Here is a 21,412-nt window from a genome sequence, read left to right as displayed (position 1 = left end):
CGCGTGTGTGTGTGTGTGTGTGTGCGCGTGTGTGTGTGTGTGTGTGTGAGTATTTGTGCATGTGTATGTGTGTGTGTGTGTGTGTGTGTGTGTGTGTGTGTGTGTGTGTGTGTGTGTGTGTGTGTGTGTGTGTGTGTGTGTGTGTGTGTGTGGTGCATGCACAGCAGAGCAGAAGGAGAAGGGCTGACAGTAGGTGATAAGCCAGACAGGCCTGCATGCTGTGATTATCACCCACTGGACCCCCTGACATCCGCGCACACACACACACACACACACACACACACACACACACACACACACACACACACACACACACACACACACACACACACACGCATACACACACACACACACACGCATACAAACACACCAACACACACACACACCTGCATACAGAGTAACCGTTGAGACGGTGTGTAGCGAGGATTTAGGGAAGACAAACATTTGGATGGAGGGAGGGATGGAGAGAGACTCTCCTTTTGTTCACATGCTTTCTAAACGTGCCCAGTGTCCCACACATCTAAAAAAGGAACTCTCTACTCTACACTTCACATGAAGAACTATCTGTGTCTTAAAGAAATATTAAATGCAGTTGAGACTTGGTCATTAATTTGTTTTCCTCTCTCTCTCTCTCTCTCTCTCTCTGTCTCTCTCTGTCTCTCTGTCTCTCTCTCTCTAGGTGTGTGGCCGTCCGAAGAAGTGATGGCTCATTACTGTGTGAAGAAACGTAAAATGTTCAAGTGAGTCCTGAACATTTTCTCCCACCTCGCGTTACAAAGTCTTCCCTTGAATCCCCTGGATGTCCCGGCGTCGGAGGCCAGCGGCCCCTCACGCTGCGGTCCTGGCGGTCGGCATGCCCCGTGTCGGCGCGGCGGGCCCTTTGTGTGGGGTTGTGTTGTGCTGTGCGATGCAGAAGGCTCATGTGCTATCTAGTGTGATCCTCTGCCGTGTGGTGCAGGGCCTGGCCCTGCGGCACGGGGCTGAACGGCGTCCAGGCACCTTTGATTTCCACTCAAAGCTTTGATTTCCTGCTTTAACATTCAAGAGACGGGGAGGAAGAGGAGGGGTATTGATCAGAGTGGAGCAGAGTGAAGGTCAACTGGGGGAGAGGAGAGGAGGGAGGGATGGGGACGGTGAGAGAGGGGGGTAGACGGGGAAGGAGGGAATAAAAGGGGATAGATGGAGGTGGAGAGGAAAAGGAGATGAAAGGCCGCTTAAGAGAGAAAGCCAAGTCTCCCACTCTCTCTGTCTTGCCCTCTCATAGCCTACCATAGGACTGTGTGTGTGTTTCTGTGTGTGTAAGGGGGCTTTTTGCATGTTTCTTCGGATTCCGGGTGTGTGCTAAACTCTGTTCCGTAGTCAGTCATGTTGAAGGCTGTCTTAATGTTTTTATCCCTCAGTTTGTGAATTTGTATATGTAAATATGTTTGTCACAGGGTAGGTTTAATGTATTTCAGCATGCATAAGCTTTGTGTGCAGAACTGCTTGTCTGACCCTGCAAAGTAAATTTCTCTCTCTCTCTCTCTCTCTCTCTCTCTCTCTCTCTCTCTCTCTCTCTCACTCTCTCTCTCTCTCTCTCTCTCTCTCTCTCTCTCTCTCTCTCTCTCTCTCTCTCTCTCTCTCTCTCTCTCTCTCTCTCTCTCTCTCTCTCTCTCCCTCAGGGGAACTGTGTGTGAGTTAGGAGGAGGGATGACCTGTCTAGCTGGGCTCATGGTAAGTATTAAGGCTCATGGTAAGTGTTTAGGGTGAAAGGGTTAGTGTTTAGGTAATCTGTCTCTCGTTTTTGTCCTGAGTGGGGGGGCGACGTGTGGCACTGATGCGTTGCTCTGGACAGACTGAGTTTGGTCTTGTACATGATCTCATGGTCTCTCTCTGAACATTGCCCTATGAGTAGGAACATCGATGGATTGGAGCTATTGGGGTGCATTGATTCAGTATTGGACATTAAGTATTGGTTAGAACGATATTTTATTGCAAATAAAATGACGGTAACACTGTGGTGATATTGTCCCCCGCGCGACACTGAGCAGGATAGAGAGATATGGTGGCCCCCGAATGAGGGGGATGACACCATAGTTTATTTAACAATGCATATAGATTGTAACCAAACAACAGCAGCATACCGTGCATATAAAATTACTGAAATCTTCAACTGCTGTTCATGTTGTTGCCATAGAGAGCGTTATGACCAGGGGACGGTGGACAGACCCTTGTGATAAACCGTGTTTGTCTGCAGGGAGAAAACATAGGTACAAGTTGGACTGACATGAATCACCCAGAAAGCGGCCCATAGCTGTCTGCACTATGAGGGTCTTAGAGGCGGTTGTAAGCCATGCTCCTAAGATTCCCTCAACATAGTCAGGCAGGCGTCAGTGTCCCATCGATCCAGCAGCACTTTGTGTGTGTCTGTATTTGTGTGTGTGTGTGTGTGTGTGTGTGTGCGCGTGCGCGCCTTAAGGTGTCTGCGTGTGGCGCGTGTTTGTGTGTGTGCATGTGCGTGAAGGTGTGTCTGTGCACATGTCAATGTGTTGGTGTGAGCTAGCCTGGTTTTATCTCTGGCCAGTCGATACACCATGTTTTGACATTGGTGACTTGAGCTAGAAACCTTCTTTCACACCTCCTCCTCCTCACGGCCTTTCTCCTGCTCCTCCTCCATCCACATCCTACCCCCCTCTATCCACAGCAGCTAACGCAGATCCTCCTCCTCATCCTTGCTCATTTCTAGTCACCCTCTTCCTCTCTGTTCCCCTTTCCCTTTTTAACCCATGTCACTCAATCCCCGCACCATTCTCTCTTTATTCAGCCCTCTATTCCAGGGGCTTCCAACCTTTTTTGTTTTTATAACAAAAATATGGAGGACCGGTTATCATTTTTATGCCTTAATTTTGGTTTATTTGTCTTATTCAAAATACTGAAATGCCTGAGTCTCGGGCTCCCTTCAACAATGCAATAATATGAAAAAACAAAAATTTCATTCAATTTCTTTTTTTTTTTAATATATTTCATTGCCCAATTCTAACGGGTCACCTTTCCACCGTTGTATGGTCTTTACCTGCATCATATATTCCCTTCTTCAGTGCTTTATTTCCTCCTCTTTCTTTGCCTGCAGATCACCCAAACCAACAGGGTGATTAGAGAGGTGGTTGTACGGGTCTGTATGGCTCTGGTCGCACTTTGTGTTTAGGCGCGGTTACCTTATAAAGAGCCCCTGCTGATTTCATCAACGACTCTGGTGAATGAACCAGACTCCTAAAGGGCCCCGTGGGTTTAGTTGGCCATGGTGCGTCCAGCTTAATGTGCATTTCCTGTGGGATAAGCAGCTGTGAAGGGAATGCAGGCGCAGCATGATTTTACTTTTGGTTAACACAATATGGTAGTGCATTATATTTATACATAAGGTGGCCTGGTGACACCAGTCAGATCAGTCTGGCTTTAGCTGGGCAGCCATTGATCCAAATATAGGCATGGCCTTATGATCCTCAAAAAGCTCAAGGCTGGACTGATCTTTAAAGAGCTGGGGAGATCAGGATGGTTCCAAACAAATCATATTTATTTTGGCTTCGGCAGGATGGTTGATTGAATGAAGAAAGTTTTTCCGGAGAGATTGCACAACCAGCCTCAAAGGGAGAGTGGAGGAACTTTCTGTGGAATGTTGCAGTTCGCCGGTTGTCCCCGGTTGTTGTAGATTCAGTGGACTCTTCATTGGGGCTCAAACGGATTGTGTAAGGCGGTTCTGAGCGCTCATTGGTTCCAAGGTTGCTGTGTTCTCTTCTAGCTGGTTACCTGGGTTACCCCTCAGGGGCCCTGCTGGTCTGAACGGCTTGTGGCCCAGGACTCCAGTGACCTCTCACAAGCCCTGCAGCTCTCAGGGTGTGTGTGTGTGTGTGTGTGTGTGTGTGTGTGTGTGTGTGTGTGTGTGTGTGTGTGTGTGTGTGTGTGTGTGTGTGTGTGTGTGTGTGTGTGTGTGTGTGTGTGTGTGTGTGTGTGTGTGTGTGTGTGCGCATGTGTGCATGCATCTGCACTGACTCTGGACACACAAGATGTCATTTCAATATGCCAGATGACACTACTTCAAATTGACTCTGCTATATGGAAACCCCATGCATACGAATTCAATACCAGGCACGGTAATGCAGGCAGTGAAGCCCGTTCACACACACATGCACGCACACACACACACACACACACACACACACACACTGTCCACACACTCACAGCCCTTAACACACAGTGACAGTCTGACACCAATTCACTGATAAAAAAAAAAGAATCTGCAAAGAAAAGAAAAGGAGAAAAGATTGGGTTATGGTGAGGCGACATCACCTCACCACCATCACATCTCCCCATATCTCCCTCACACACTATACAGCTAGGCGCAAAACATCTCTCCCTTCCTTAGTCTCCCTCCCTGTCTCTCTGTCTCTCTCTATCGGCCCCCCTTCTCTATCTCTCTCTTTCGGCTCTCTTTCTCTCTCTCTCTGTCTGTCTCTCTATTTCTCTCTCTATCGGCCCCCTCTCTGGGCTCGGCATCTCTCTGCTCTGCACTGTAAAGTTATATGAAGGGCATCAGGCAGGCCCGGCGAGCCGAGTGCAGAGTGACAGCGGAGGCGCGGGAACGATGGCTCGGGCCGATAAACACCCAGAGCCAAATGAAAGGGCCCTGCGCTCAGCCATCATCCCCTGTCACAATGCAATTACTGAACAGAGTGATGGCAAGATAGCAGCCCCCACCACTAGCCCCCCTGATAAAAGTATTGACTGATTTGATTGAATGATTAAAATAATGCAGACATCAAAATGTAGGGATGGGGCGGGGTACTAGAGAGAGTGAGACAGAGAGGGAGAGAGAGAGAGAGAGAGGGATGAAGACGAGAGAGAGAGAGGGAGAGAGAGAGAGAGAGAGAGAGGGAGGGAGGGAGACAGAGAGAGAGAGAGATCTACACAGAGAGACAGAGAGAGGGGAAAATGGACTGCCAAGAGTCGAGCTTTGTAGATACGAGTTTGTCGTTATTGTCTGGTGTGAGAGAGAGAGAGGGGGAGAGAGGGGGAGGGAGAGAGCAAGAGAAAGGAGATTTTTGTAGTATCCAGGGGCCTGTTTGGTTTGACTATTCTGTTCTGTTTCATTTCTCTCATTCTTTTTTCTGTCTCTCTCTTAGGTTGCCATTTGTGCTGACGTGAAGGAAGTTCTGCTATCAGATGGGAACGAGAAGGCAATTCAGAGTATCCTTTGATCTGGCTTCCGCTCGCCCTCCCACTCTCTCCTCTCTCTCCCTCCCTCTTTCTATTCTTTGGCAATCTTTGTCTCACAATATATTTTTGAACTTATGGTTTCTTGTCTACTTCTATCTCTTTTCGTGTTTCCTGTAACATTTTTGTCGGTTTGGTTCAGCATAAAACTTAAAAAGCAAAAAAAAAGTGAAAAAGCTGGTGTAGGTGTTATTCGAGCGATGAAAAGTTGAAGCCGAAAATAACTACATTTATTAACTAAACACCCAAACTATATCCCCCTTCCTCCCTGCTCCCTCCCTCCCTTTGTCTATCTACCATTGAGAAGTGTTGTATCATGCACCTGACAGGCAAGATGTACTCCCTGAAGTCAGGGATGCAATGCCCTGATCGGTCAGAAAATAGTAGGAAGCAGTCTAAAATGCGACAGTAACTCAGGAGGTAGAGCAGGTTGACTGGTAACCGGAAGGTTGCTAGTTTGATCCCCAGCACCTCCTAGCATAGTGTCAAGGTGGCCCTGAGCAACACACCTCACCCTGACTGCTCCTGATGAGCTGGCTGTCACCCTGCGTTGTCGACACCACCGTCGTGTGTGTATGAATATGCATGTGTGAATGAATGGTTGCAAATCCCTTTGGATAAAAGCGTCAGCAAAACCCCCTGAATGTAAATGTATAACACTCAGACAGGACATTCCACACATTATGGCCTCATCATTTCTAACAGATTACACTCAAATAACAGTGCTTGAATCTTACCAACTGAAACAAATCCACGATATTCTACATGAACACATGAAAGCTAGTCACACCATGTTAATATATTCATTGTCAGCCCGCATAATGGATTAAGACTCAAGTTAAAATGAAGAATGCCGCTTTAAAGTGAGAGCTTGTGTGTGGTTTAATTACTCATTGCAATGAGATAGGAATCCATGCACACGTACACTAACACACAAATACATGGGAATGTGCATGTACACAAAAACACACACATACCCACATACACACACAGGCTGGTACATAGAGAACATTGAGACAGAGTCATTGAACTAAACAAACTCACGAAAGAATGATTCACTGTTTTGTGTGGTATGGTGTTAAAGTGAGTCTAGATCCTTGACTGTGATACGGTTGGTGTATACAGCAAACAGCTGTAAGGTAGCAGGGTTTTTTACACAGACCTTTCAATAAGCTCCATTCAGTCCTATATAAACACAAGTTTTGACTGCATTCAGCGTTATAAGTGTGTGTGTGTGTGTGTGTGTGTGTGTGTGTGTGTGTGTGTGTGTGTGTGTGTGTGTGTGTGTGTGTGTGCGTGCGTGCGTGCGTGCGTGCGTGCGTGCGTGCGTGCGTGCGTGCGTGCGTGCGTGCGTGCGTGCGTGCGTGCGTGCGTGCGCGCGCGCGCGTGCGCGCGTGTGCGTGTGCACTGGTGTGATCTCCCCTACCGGTTGCTGCTGATCAGATTACAGTAAGCTTTACTGTTGTCCGCCCGTCATCCTAATGCACACTGAGGTGTCCTGTGTGCATCAAAAGCTTACACTCTACCCATCAATACTGTCTTGTCTTTGTCTACGTTGCACTCTGCTCCATGTCATTGTTTGTTAATGTGTTGGTGTATGTAATGTGGGATATGGGTGTCAACATGGCAACATTTGCATGTTTGCATATTCCGTTGCATAAATATGATAGTTTGCATGCTAATCTCTTTCTCTGTGTGTATTGACATTAAACCCAATGGTCTTGGATTGCCTGTCCAGTGATCTATCAATTAATCAAGCCCTTCTCTCTCTCTCTCTCTCTCTCTCTCTCTCTCTCTCTCTCTCTCTTTCTCTCTCTACATTTTTCAATTCAATTCAAAAAAGCTTTATTGGCATGAGAAATATACATTTGCATTGCCAAAGCAGGTGAACAATAAAATAAACAGCATTATAAAATAAAAAGTAAAAGGGTCAGGTATATAGTACAATATAATAAGTATAAAACGTTAAATACAAAATAGCTATACATATCAAATTGTATACTATAAAAAGTAAAATGTGCAATATTATAAAAATTACAGTATCTCGTATAGACATAAATTTAAGATACACTCTAAATACACAGTATTTAAATCATGGAGGATGTGTGCAATAGTGCAATTATTGTGTGAAGAGTGAATCCAGGGGGATAAGTCTATGGGGAGTTAGAGGTCCTTCTCTCATCACAACAGGTGATGAATCTTACTGCTGCGTTCGCACATTGTTGTATTTCTCCCAACAGGTATGGCAGTTTGTGAGCATCTGGAGTGTCTTCGAAGTCCTTGCATGCCTTTGTCATCTGTGGGAATTGTGTATTCCTGATATCTTCGTATGACTGACAGGAGGTCAGGAAGTGCAGTTATGTTTCTAGTTGGTTGTGTGTGCAGTGGGTGCACAGTCTGTCTTCTCTTGGGAGCCAGGTCTGTCCGTGGCGTCTCTTCTCGATGGCCAGGCTGTGTTCGCTGAGTCTGTATAGTCTCTGTTACGGGTCAAATAGCATGCCAATTTACTCTGGTTTTTGGTGGACTCTTTCCAATGTGCCAAATACTTTTCCTTTTGTTTTCTTATAATTTGGTTTTGCCTGATGTGTTGGTTGTTGTTGTGTCCCAGGACAAGCTGGCTGAGGGGAAACTTTTCTGGGTGTAACTCTCTGTGGGTAAAAGCCTTGTTGTGGAGTGTGTTGCTGTCGCTTTCCTTAACGTGGTTATACAATTTAAGGGCTCTATTCTGGACTTTTGGATTAGGACGATTGGATATCGTCCTAATTCTGCTCTGCATGGATTATTTGGTGTCTTTCTTTGGACTTTTAGTATTGATTTTCAGAGTTTCAATTTGATGTTTGTCCCATTTTATAAAATCTTGGTCGGTGATTGGGCCCCAGACTTCACAGCCGTAGAGCGCAATGGGCTCTATCACTGGGTCAAATATTTTTTGCCAGATCTTAATTGGGATGTCTAGTTTGTTGTTTCTTGTTATGGCATAAAATGCCCTCCTTGCCTTGTCTCTCAGGTCATTAACAGCTTTGTTGAAATTTCCTGTGGCGTTCATGTTTATGCCGAGGTAGGTATAGTTTTTTGTTCGCTCTAGAGTAACAGTGTCTAGGTGGTTTTTCTAAGGTTCGATGTCAGGGCCCAGGTTTGAGAGAAGCTGTGCAGAAGATCTAGGTGCTGCTGTAGGCCTTCTTTGGTTGGGGACAGCAGCACCAGGTCATCTGCAAACAGCAGACATTTGATTTCGGTGTCCACCAGTGTTATGCCGGGGGCTTCAGACTGTTCTAATGTCCTTGCTAGTTGGTTAATGTATATCTTCAACAGGGTTGGACTCAAGCTGCATCCCTGTCTCACACCCCGTCTTTGTGGGAAGAAGTTTGTGTGTTTCTATTAATTTAAACAACAGGCCATCATGCCAAATTGAGTCGAAGGCTTTTTTAAAGTCTACAAAGCAGGAGAATAGTTTGCTTTTGCTTTGGTTTATTTGGTGGTCAATGAGGGTGCTTAATGTGAATATATGGTCTGTTGTACGATAATTTGGTAAGAAGCCAATTTGGCTTATGGCATTATTGTCAGTCAGGAAGTTAAGGAGTCTGCTATTTATAATCATACATAGAATTTTACCAAGGTTGCTGTTGACACCCCTCTGTAGTTATTAGGGTCAAATTTATCTCCACTTTTGTGGATTGGGCTAATCAGTCCTTGGTGCCAAATATTGGGGAAGATCGCGGAGCTAAGAACAGTGTTAAGCAGTTTTAGAATTGCCAATTAGAATTTGAGATCTGTGTATTTAATCATTTCGTTTAGAATACCACGACATGCCTTTTATAGTTTAAGAGAACTTATTTTGTCCTGTAGTTCTTTTAATGTGATTGGAGAGTCTATTGGGTTCTGATAATCTTTAATAACTGATTCTAGTGTTTGTAGTTTATCTTGTATATGTCTTTGTTCTTTGTTCTTTACAATGGGGCCAAAGAGATTGGAGAAGTGATTTACCCATAAATCTCCATTTTGAATGCTTAATTCTTCCCGTTTTTGTTTGTTAGGTGTGTTCCAATTTTCCCAGAAATGGTTTGAGTCTATGGATTCCTCAATTTGGTTTATCTGGTTCCTAGCATGTTGGCCCCTTTTTCTCCTTATTGTGTTTCTGTATTGTTTTAAGGTCTCATAATAATGGAGACGGATATTGTTGTTGTCAGGGTCGCTATGTTTCTGATTTGACAGGTTTCTCAATGTTTTCATAGTGTTTTTGCATTCTCTCTCTCTCTCTCTCTCTCTCTCTCTCTCTCTCTCTCTCTCTCTCTCTCTCTCTCTCTCTCTCTCTCTCTCTCTCTCACACTCTCTCCCTCTCTCTCTCTCTCTCTCTCTCTCTCTCTCTCTCTCTCTCTCGATTGGATTTGTCTCAGCTCTTTGTGGGCTTTAAAGACAAGGAAATACTAATTGAATTGCTTTGCAACTCCTTTAGCCAGTGTATTAAAACTTGACATGAGTCGCCTGCGTGTGTGTGTGTGTGTGTGTGTGTGTGTGTGTGTGTGTGTGTGTGTGTGTGTGTGTGTGTGTGTGTGTGTGTGTGTGTGTGTGTGTGTGTGTGTGTGTGTGGTGTGTGTGTGTGTGTGGTGTGTGTGGTGTATGTGTATGTGTGTGTGTGTGTGTATGTGTGTGTGTGTGTGTGTATGTGTCGTGTGTGTGTTTTAAAAGCCTATTCGATTGATTCAGTGAGAGGTTGCTGTGATCTGCAAGCTGCCTCCCATGAGCTCATTCCTGATAACTGTGTGTGTGTGTGTGTGTGTGTGTGTGTGTGTGTGTGTGTGTGTGTGTGTGTGTGTGTGTGTGTGTGTGTGTGTGTGTGTGTGTGTGTGTGTGTTCGTGTGTGTGTCCCTCTCCTTTACATTACTTCTATACTTTATTAATTAATTGCTCAGTGATGTACTAACGTAAACTCAAACATGTCATTTGCAGTCATTCTGTACACCATCCCAGCCTGATAACTTCAGAGCCTCCAGAATGACTGAACCACTCAAAGAGGGGGTGAGGGTTAGGGTCAAGGCCTGGTGAACATTTAATCCAAACGGTTTCAGCCCAATCGGTTGTGGTTTGGTTCACATTTAATTGAAGTCTCCCCAGCAGCAGTGGGTGTATTTTAATGTCATGTTAGTTAACTGCAACAGATTAGTGTAATGGTGGTTAGGGTTGATATCAAAGCCATTTAGACATTGTATATCAGAAAACACGACAAACAAATCCAAGGAATCTGATCAAGTGGGATTTCATGCAATTATGTTAATTTTGTATATACAGGGGGGTCCCTACCTCAGCATCATCCCCCTGTCAACAGTCGAAACTGTTGTTTTCAGTGTTTGTTGCTTAGCAACCAATTACCATTTGTTTGTTTGTAGCCATCTTGAAACCCACACATACACTTGCATTGCCAAGAGTAATTCCCATTGCTTTATTGACTTTTAAAATGGCCTTGAATTGTGCAGTTCCTTTGTCTTGGGATTGAGTCGAACACGCTTCCTGCCAAACAGCTTCCATTTCATAGAACCACTTAAACTGTGAGGATGTGCCATTCTCCCAGTCAGATAATTAACTAAACAAGATGGGCCATGCTTCCTGTACCTGTTGTAATGGGACCTTTAAGCTGCTACAAGGCTCACTCAAAGGCATATTAAATAAGGTTTCAGCATTCAAGATTTAGATTTTTTTTTGGATGTGTTCATACATTATCTCAAATATTTCCAACCAAGTCCAATTTCAGAGAAATCCATACTTTCATAAACAGTAACAAGCCAGGCAATTTTGTCGTGCATTAAAGAGTCCTCTGCCCTCTAACCCCTAACTTCCAGAAAAAACAGGAAACTCACTGAGTAAGGAAAGAAGTGGGCGAACTAGAGAGCGATCCACACAGTTGTCTTTTCATACTGTTGTTTTTATTGGTTCTTATTGGTGATGATGAATTAGGATTACTTGGTCCAGTTTGCATCGACTTCTGATGCAGAAGCTGTCCATGTAAAGCGTTAACGTACGGGTGAATCAAACCAAGCAAGAAGATAATCTGTGAGAGGAGGGGGACGAGGGTGGGCATTGGTGCAGCATTCCCAAGATGGGAGCCTCACGAGGATCTAGGACCACAGAGAGACGCCAATCTCTCTTCTACTAGAAAGGTGTGCACTAGGGGTGTAACGATTCATGCGATGCATCGATGAATCGAATGTCAGTCCTACCGATTCAACTAAATCGATCTGCTAAAATAAATAAATAGAATGAATCGCTTTGGCTTCACCAATAATCGATAGAAATGCTTTAAATCATATGAATCGATTATGATTAATGTTTTAAGACTTAGTTTACACGTTTATTTTGTGAAGTGCAGCTCGGTAATCCGTAACTCTGTCATCAGCTAGTCAGCTTGCAAGGAAGTCCCACAAGAGTTTTTTTTCTCCCTCACCCTCTACTGGTGCATTTCAAACATGGCAGAGAGCGGCAGCGAGATTGTTAATGCACCAGCAAACTTGAAATCCAAAGTGTGGAAGTATTTTGGCTTTGCAAAGAATAATGGTAAAATTGACAAGGGGTGTCACATTATTGCATGTTTATTTCACGGATATAGAATTTTGGTTCAAAGTTACTGAATCGAATCAAGGTTTACAGAATCGAATCGAATCGTTCCAAAAAAAAATAATTTTCCTTGAATCGAATCGCCAACTACTGAATCGTTAATCGAATCGAATCGTCTGAGGCTAAAGATTCACACCCCTAGTGTGCACCATTTGGCTCACGTTATCGCATAATAGTAATAACAACAGTAATAATAGTACTCACAACATTAATAATGGTACTAGCAAACCGTAATAGTAGTACTAACAACAGTAATAATAGTACCAACAATAGTAATAATAGTTCTAACAACCGTAATAATAGTACTAACAACTGTAATAATAGTACTAACAACAGTAATAATAGTACTAACAACAGTAATTATAGTTCTAACGACAGTTATAATAGTACTAACAACAGTATTACTAGTTCTAACAACAGTAAAAATAGTACTAACAACCGTAATAATAATACTAACAACAGTAGTAAAAGTACTAACAACAGTTATAATAGTTCTAACATCCGTAAAAATAGTACTAACAACCAAATTAATAGTACTAACAGTACTAACAACAGTAATAACAACTGAAATAATAGTACTAACAACCGTAATAATAGTACTAACAACAGTATTAATGGTACTAACAACCGTATTAATAGTACTAACAACAGTCTTAATGGTGCTAACAACCGTAATAATCGTACTTACAATAGTAATAATAGTACTAAAATTGAATCCAAACGGTTTCAGCCCAATCGGTTGTGGTTTGGTTCACATTTAATTGAAGTCTCCCCAGCAGCAGTGGGTGTATTTTAATGTCATGTTAGTTAACTGCAAAAGATTAGTGTAATGGTGGATCCTGTTAGATGTCGTTCTTCAGTTGCCATGAGAGACACAAGCGATGCTTCCTTCCACCTGATTTCAAACCCATTTAGACATTGTATATCAGAAAACACGACAAACAATTCGAAGGAATCTGATCAAATGGGATTTCATGCAATTATGTTAATGTGGTATGTACAGGGGGGTCCTTGTCTCAGCATCATCCCACTGAGTCGAAACTGTTGTTTCCAGTGTTTGTTGCTAAGCAACCAATTACCATTTGTTTGTTTGTAGCTGTCTTGAAACCCACACATACACGTGCATTGCCAAGAGTAATTCCCATTGTTTTATTGACTTTTAAATTGCCCTGAATTGTGCAGTTCCTTTGTCTTGGGATTGAGTCGAACACGCTTCCTGCCAAACAGCTTCCATTTCATAGAATGATTTCAACTGTGAGGATGTGCCATTCTCCCAGTCAGACAAGATGGGCCTTGCTTCCTGTACCTGTTGTAAAGGGACTTTAAGCTGCTAAAAGGCTCAATCAAAGGCATATTAAATAAGGTTTCAGCATTCAAATATCAAAAAATGAATAGACCTACGTATTTTATTTGGTTGTGTTCATACATTATCCCAAATATTTCCAACCAAGTCCAAGCTCAGAGAAATCCGTACATTCATACACGGTAATGGGCCGGGCAACTTTTTCTTGTGTTAAAGAGTCCTCTGCCCTCTAACCCCTAACTTCCGGAAAAAATGGGAAACTCACTGAGTGAGGAAGGAAGTGGGCGAACCAGAGAGCGATCCACACAGTTGTCTTTTCATTCTGTTGTTTTTATTGGTTCTTATTGGTGAGGATTAATTAGTATTACTTGGTCCAGTTTGCATCGACTTCTGATGCAGAAGCTGTCCATGTAAAGCGTTAATGTACGGGTGAAGCAAACCAACCAAGAAGATAATCTGTGAGAGGAGGGGACGAGGGTGTGCATTGGTGCAGCATTCCCAAGATGGGAGCCTCACGAGGATCTAGGACCACAAAGAGACGCCAATCACTCTTCTACTAGACCGGTGAGCACCATTTGGCTCAAGTTATCGCAATAATAGTACTAATAACAGTAGTAATAGTAGTACCATTAATAATAGTACTAACAACAGTAATTATAGTACGAACAGGAATAATAGTACTAAAAACCATAATAATAGTACTAACAGGAATAATACTACTAACAACCGTAATAATAGTACTATCAACCGTAATTATAGTACTAACAACCGTAATAATGGTACTAAGGCCGAATCTCATTCCTTTGCTCCAAGGAAAATCTCAGCCCTACTCCTCGCTGTTGCGCGTTCACGCGCCGTGGAGCCATGTCCCAATACCAGTTTAAAGGTAGCTTATGGGGTAAGGGGGAGGGCTAACATCCCCTCAAAATTGAGATTTTCGATGGGCTCACTCAAAGCGCTTCAGTTCTGACTTGTTCCCACAATACCTTGCGAGAAAACGGAAAATCAAGAAATATCCTAGACAAGATGGAGGGCGAAAAGATGCGACAGGATTGGAAAAACACAAATGTAAGTGTTTTCTCTGTAATTAACTATTAATTATTTTATTAATTATACTCTGCAGCCCGGCCGCGGGCTTCGAAGCCCGGCCGCGGACTCTCGGAAGATCAGGATATCATACGACATGAGCCCGGCAGCTCCCAGACCGCGGGCCGCCCGACCCCGGTCCTCGGCTGGGCTGCAGAGCCCGATCACGGTCTCTGCAGCCCGGCCGTCGACCGGGGTCGGGCGGCCCGCGCCGGGGAGCTGCGGGGCTCATGTCGTATGATATCCAGATCTTCCATGTTCTAGTGACTCCAGGTTAAAAATAAGCTTTATACTAATATATTATATTATATTAGTAATATTATATATACAGTTAGATGGAGGGGGAGAGCCATGGAGATACAGTTAGATGGAGGTGGAGAGACATGGGGATACAGCTAGAGAGAGGGGGAGAGACATGGAGATACAGTTAGATGGAGGATGAGAGGCATGGAGATACAGCTAGAGAGAGGGGGAGAGACATGGAGATAGTTAGATGGGGGGGAGAGTAAGTAATATTATATATACTAATATATTATATTATATTAGTAATATTACATGGTTAATCAATGTATTTTTTGGCAGTACTATATTGTGTACATAGCTATTATATATTGTCCAGTTCTGGCATATAATTCCTAATTCCTTTTTATTCGTTTTCTTTCAGGACATCGTTGAGTCCACTGCCACCAGCCCCCCCTCACCTCTCCCTCATGCTACTCCACCCCAGGCATCTCTTCCACCACCCCAGACACCCCTTCCAAGAGGAGAGTGCCAGGGAGCAGGTGAGGCATGAGGAGAGCGAGGCAAAGTTGGCGGAATGGTGGAGAAGATGTGATTCTCCACCATTCTCTCAAAAGCTGAGAAAGAGTGTGTGTGTGTTTGTATTTTTAGGTGTGCGTGTGTGTGTATTTTTAGATGCGTGTGTGTGTATTTTTAGATGTGTGGTTCAGTGTTTCTTATTTAAATAAAGTGTTTCTTCTAAAGTGTTCTTGTTCTTAACCGATTATTATCTAATACCACCTTTAACATGTAGCTAAGTGACATTCAAAATAAAGGTATATTACGAGTGTTTGCGTTTGGTTGTAGTCTTTTTGATCGGTTCTAGCCCTACTGTTGGGACAGAGAACCGAGCGAAAAGACTACAACCAAACGTAAACAGGCCCCCTTTCCATTTCCGGCCAGCAAGCAATGATTCTAGGAGGTACTCTAGTCCGCTGAGCTATGAGCCAGAGGGCTAACGCTATGGATTGTACATATTTATAATTTGAAATTCGTCTCAGCCTTTATACCATGGATACTCTAGGGTCTATAGCATGTAACCGCGTTATCTGATTACAGTTTAATTCATTTTTCATAATTTAACAGCTCTCGTTGTGAAGAATAATCACCGCGCCATTTGTTTCAATGGGAATCGCGACGGTATATACTTTCAACATAAAGTTGATATACGCCTTTATACGACAGATACTATAGTGTCTATTGTTAGTTGTAATACGGGGTTGGAACGTTCTGTATGTAACCTAGGCAACCTAGGCAGTAGCGGAAGCCATTAAAGGAACAGAGTTCATACCATGCAGTCACGTCTCTACGAGTCTCCTTGATATTTTAATATATGTTGCAAGGCCAACTGAACATGGTGTCAGAAGTTAAGGCAGTAAGCTGCAAAGTGGTAGTGTAGAGTCAACTGCTTGGTACACAAGTATAGATGCATTGTTTGCGTGAGTTTTCGCCAAGTTAGGATAGATAAGCCAGTCAGTGAGTTAGCGTTAGCATCTTAACGGCAAGAGCAACGATGGCTCTGTACCAAGTTAAGCCTCCGGAGCCGTTTTTGTTCAAGGCAGAAGAGTGGACGCAATGGATAAAACAATTAGACAGATTTTGCATTGCGTCTGGAATGGACGCTCAAGACGAGCAAAATCAGGTCAATGCGTTGATTTATTCAATGGGAGAACAGGCTGAGGACATTGTAGTTTCTCTGCATTTAAAGGTAGACGAGGCGGGAGACTATGGTACTTTAAAAGATAAGCTGGACGCACATTTTGTTACGTGCAGGGACATTATATTCGAACGGGCTAAATTCAACCATAGGCAACAAGAAGTCGGCGAGTCAGCAGACAGCTTCCACACCGCGCTGCATTGCCTTGCTGAGTACTGTGGATACGGTGCTCTACAGGACGAAATGGTGAGAGATCGTCTAGTCGTGGGCCTGAGGGATAAACGCCTTTCAGAACAGTTGCAGATGGACCCTGAACTGACATTAGAGAAGGCAATTAACAAGGCACGAAAAAGTGAGCAGGTAAAGAAGCAACTTAAATGCTAAAAACAAACTTTAAAGCAGAAGCCAGTAGCGCTCAGCTAGACAGACAGTATGCAATCATAGCAGCGAAGCAGCTCAAAGCAAAGCAAGCACCGAGATAGGCAGATATTTCATAAAAAGACACTAGAAAGACAAACACAATGTAACAGATATAACGGGCATACAAGGGCATCATCCGCAGCAGTGTCCAGCTAGAGAGGCTGTGTGTAACCAGTGCCGAAAGAAAGGACATTATGCTAGAGTCTGCCAAGCTAAAAAGGAACTCGGAGTTCATGTAGCTGCAGTGACTGAGGAAACAGCAATGAGGAAGACAGCGATGAGGTCGCCGCGTTCTTGGGCTCTGTGGAGTCCACAGGTGACTACACATGGATGACAGAGGTAAAAGTGGACACTCACAAATCAGTGTTTAAGATAGACACTGGAGCAGATGTCACTGCAATCCCAACAAAGTTGTACACCCAGGGCCAGTTCAGCAAACTGTCCAGAGCCACAAAGACTCTTTATGGACCAGGAGGGACAGCATTAAAGGTGAATGGAAAATGTACAGCTACTCTCAGTAAGGGCAACAAAAGCACACAAGAGGAAGTTCATGTTGTTGATGGGCTACGTACGCCACTCCTGGGTGGACTAGCCGCCATGACACTTCTACTGGTGGCTCGCGTGAATAACATAAGCCTGGATACTAAAGAGACTGTGAAAAGAGGGTTTCCAAAGCTTTTCTCTGGACTAGGGAAAATGGAGGGAGAGTACACCATTGTGCTGAAGCTTGAGCAAAGCCCTTTTCTCTCTCAACCCCCATATCCCTCCCACTGCCAAAGGTGAGAGAAGAGCTCACTCGCATGGAGCAGCAAGGAGTGATTTCAAAGGTGGAGGAGCCTACAGCATGGTGTGCACCCATTGTTGTGGTGCCCAAGAGCACTGGCAGAGTCAGGATTTGCACAGACCTCACGGAGCTGAACAAGTCTGTGATGAGGGAAAAGCATCCGCTACCTGTCGAGCACACTTTAGGACAGCTTGCAGGAGCCAAGATCTTTTCTAAACTCAACGCCAATGCTGGATTCTGGCAGATTGCGCTATCGGAAGAACACTCTCTCCTCACCACCTTCATAACGCCATTTGGGCGGTACTGCTACAACCGTCTCTGTTTTGAAATTTCGTCCGCTCCAGAGCACTTCCAAAAACGAATGTCTCGTATCCCCGAGGGCCTGGAAGGTGTTGTATGTCAGATGGGCGATGTGCTAATATGGGATGCCACGCAGGGTGAGCATGATGAGAGGCTCAGGAAGACATTGACACGTCTGCAGGAGGCAGGGATGACACTCAATGACAAATGTGACTTCTCAAAGAGCAGGATAAAGTTCCTGGGAAAAGGTGGGCGCTGTGAAAGCCATGGCAGAGCCCAGTAACGTCAGTGAGGTGAGGCGCTTCTTGGGAATGACCAATCATCTGGGAAAATTCCTGCCTCACCTGACTCAGAAAACGCGCCCCCTCAGAGATCTATTGAGGCAGTCAAACATATGGGCCTGGGGTCCACAACAGCAGCAATCCTTTGAACAGATTAAGGCTGAGCTTACAACACCGCCGGGTCTTGCCTTGTATGATCCAAATGCAGACACACTCGTCTCAGCAGATTCATCTTCATACGGCATGGGTGCTGTTCTCCTCCAGCGATGAAATGAAAAAGACTGGAAGCCGGTGGCATATGCTTTGAGAGCCCTGAGCAACACCGAACATCGTTATGCTCAAATCCAAAAAGAAGCTTTAGCCACAACATGGGCCTGTGAGAGTTACTTATAGGAAAGGATTTCCACGTAGAGACAGATCTCAAGCCTTTAGTTCCCCTGCTAGGCTCAAAGAGTCTGGATGAACTGCCACCTCGCATACAGCGTCTACGTATGCGGCTGATGAGGTTCTCTTACACCATCTCACATGTGCCAGGCAAGGACATTGCCACTGCTGACGTGCTCTCCAGAGCGCCAATCGAGAACACAGCGGAGGGCATACAGGAAGAAGAGGTGAGCCTGTACGTGGACACTGTGATGGCAAACCTGCCAGCTACAGACAAAAGACTTAAAGAAATAGAAACACATCAGGACAAAGACACTGTATCCCACACACTGAAGAGATACTGCAAGGAGGGCTTGCCAGATAAATTCTCCATACAAAGAGCAGTCCGTCCCTACCTGCCATTCTCAGGTGAGCTAACAGTTAACGAGGGTTTGCTACTTTGTGGTTGTAGAAAAGTAATTCCAGTGTCACTTAGAGCAAATATGCTGAACAAACTGCATGAGGGCCACCTGGGACTCACTAAATGCAGAGAGAGGGCCAAGCAATCTGTGTGGTGGCCAGGCCTTAGCAAAGACCCCGACACAACTGATAGAGAACTGGGATGTATGCAGTCGGGAGAGAACCAACTTTAGAGAAACACTGCAACCCACTGAGTTCCCAGCAAGACCATGGTCCACTGTGGGGGCAGATCTATTTCGGACAGAAAATAATAAGCACTAGCTGGTCATTGTAGACTACTTTTCCAGATTCTTTGAAGTAGCCAAACTCACTTATACAACATCTGAGGCGGTGGTGGAACACTTGAAATCCATATTTGCACGTCATGGCATACCAGATGTGGTGCGCTCAGGCAATGGGCCACAATTTGCATCCGAGTACTTCAGAATGTTTGCATGAGAGTGGGGTTTCAGCCATGTCACATCCAGCCCCCACTTCCCACAAAGCAACGGTGAGACAGAGCGGGCCGTTAGGACAATCAAGGGTATCCTGAAGAAATACAGTGACCCTTGGCCTCATGGCCTACCGCGCCGCTCCTCTGGCGAACGGACACAATCCAGCAGAGCTCCTCATGGGCAGAAACATTAGAACACCTGTCCCTTTCATTCCATCTAAGCTTAACCCGGGCTGGACAGACATGAACAGTCTAAAAAGAACTGAACAGGCATACAGACAAAAGCAGAAACTGAACTACGACCGCCGTCACAGAGATTGAAACATGCCACTCCTCCAACAAAGTGACCATGTGTGGGTCAAGGACATCCTTGAGAGAGACACAGTGGTGTCAAATGCAGGCACTCCGAGATCCTACATTGTGGAGACGCCTAGGGGCACTCTGCGAAGAAATAGGTACCATCTCTTGCCCACCCCTATTACACCAGCAACACGCACCGACTTACCTGAGGATGGTGCATCCACTGCGGTGAACACATCTGTTCCACCTGCAAATCCCTGTGACTCAGGGCAGCAGACACCAGTAAAAGAAGGACATGTCCCTTCCAGAGTGAGAGTACCTCCAGTGCATCTAAAAGACAATGACTGTTCGTAAAAAAAAAAAAAGTTAAAGTAAATGTTGTTGATGCTTGTTAGAGTATCTATTTGTTGAAAGTAAAAATGCAAAAATTTAAAAATGCATGTTTACATTTGACATGATTTCATAGTTCCAGTAAGACTATTACATAAAGGTGAAAAGGTTATGAGATTAACATAAAACAATCTTAGTTTAAAATCCTGTTGCTTGAAAAGATGACGTGTTTAGTTTAACTCTCAAGAGGAGTGAAAGAAATAATTAATGTTTTCTTAACAGGAGTTTTATTGTTAAGTTATGCATCTTCTTAGACGGCATCCTTAAGTCAGAAAGGGGGATGTAGTATTACTTGCAATACGGGGTTGGAACGCTCTGTATGTAACCTAGGCAACGAGTAGCGGAAGCCATTAAAGGAACAGAGTTCATACCATGCAGTCATGTTGCGAGGCCAACTGAACATCTATAACATGTAACCACGTTTTCTGATTACAGTTGAATGTAACCGTAAGCTGACAACACCGCAACTGCAAATGAACCACACGGAGATAACCATGGCAACCGGTCAAACAACACGGCGTTCTGCGCGCGCATCCGCCGTGTTTATAAACAAATAACCCCCCTATTGAACGAAGTTAAACCGAGTGAGCGTGCCCTAAACAGACACCAGAATGAACAAGTTCACAGTAACGTTCATCAGGCAGTAATACAGTACGTTCAGTTCATGTTCGCCCAAAATATGAACGAGTTCATGATCTATCCTTCAATGAACGTGTTCAGGCACAACACTGGCCCTAGTCTTTATTTTTCTGAGATGGGTAATTATCTTATTACTATTCATCTGAGTGCAATGTCTTTGACCTCAAAGGGGCCAGCTCTACACTTCAAGACACGAAAACTGAACGTAAACTACAACCTCATTCCTCTGAACCCCAGTGTCAACTGAACAAGCTGCACTTTCATATATTTTTGTCATTTTTTAATTTTTTGAGGACACGATATTCCCCCAACTCTCATTTTATGTCCATTTGCAATCTCACAAAACCACCTTGAAATGTAAATTAATTAATTGCAAAGCAATTTTACTTTGACAAATATAGATTAATGTCTGTACTGTGTATAATATAAGGAACATTGCTTATGTATGTAAACACTCAGACTCTTACTTTTATTTGAATATGAGTTATCTTATAAAGAAGGCAGTGTGTAACCATGTAATATATCTTATTACAACAATAATTATAAATTGTGTAAAAATATTACTTTTCACCTCTATGAAGAGGAAGATATAAAGAAGATAACAGGAGTGATGTTGCTAACAATAATTATAACGGTGCTGCCATGAACCCAGTGGTCTGGCCATCTGGGTCTGGGTATTGGTCACATATCCTGCTCACTCCTGCCATGCCGCCTGCCGATGTCGTCCCTCTTCCTTTACCCACCGGTCTTCCTCTAGCGGCACCGCTTACTCTTCCTGACCTTTTTCCTGTGGCCATCCCTCTTGTGTTTCTGTGTGAAGGGTCTTGCCCCCTGCTATACTCCA

The 21,412-nt window shown here is 44.2% G+C and overlaps 1 protein-coding gene across 2 annotated transcripts in view; it reads left to right on the top strand.

The window, feature by feature from the left end:
• The window catches only part of camkmt (calmodulin-lysine N-methyltransferase), a 158,345-nt gene that overhangs the window by 95,971 nt on the left and 40,962 nt on the right, over positions 1 to 21,412 (top strand). For both annotated transcript variants that reach the window (XM_060072883.1, XM_060072884.1), the window contains exons 4-6: positions 680 to 740; positions 1,662 to 1,713; positions 5,157 to 5,220. In XM_060072883.1, the coding sequence (XP_059928866.1) occupies positions 680 to 740; positions 1,662 to 1,713; positions 5,157 to 5,220 (177 nt within the window). The remainder of the gene's footprint in view (positions 1 to 679; positions 741 to 1,661; positions 1,714 to 5,156; positions 5,221 to 21,412) is intronic.

Source organism: Gadus macrocephalus, chromosome 15 (assembly GCF_031168955.1).
Source record: "Gadus macrocephalus chromosome 15, ASM3116895v1".
Taxonomy (NCBI): Eukaryota; Metazoa; Chordata; class Actinopteri; order Gadiformes; family Gadidae; genus Gadus; species Gadus macrocephalus.
The sequence above is the reverse complement of the archived record's forward strand: the minus strand, read 5'-3'. Positions and strand labels throughout refer to the sequence as shown.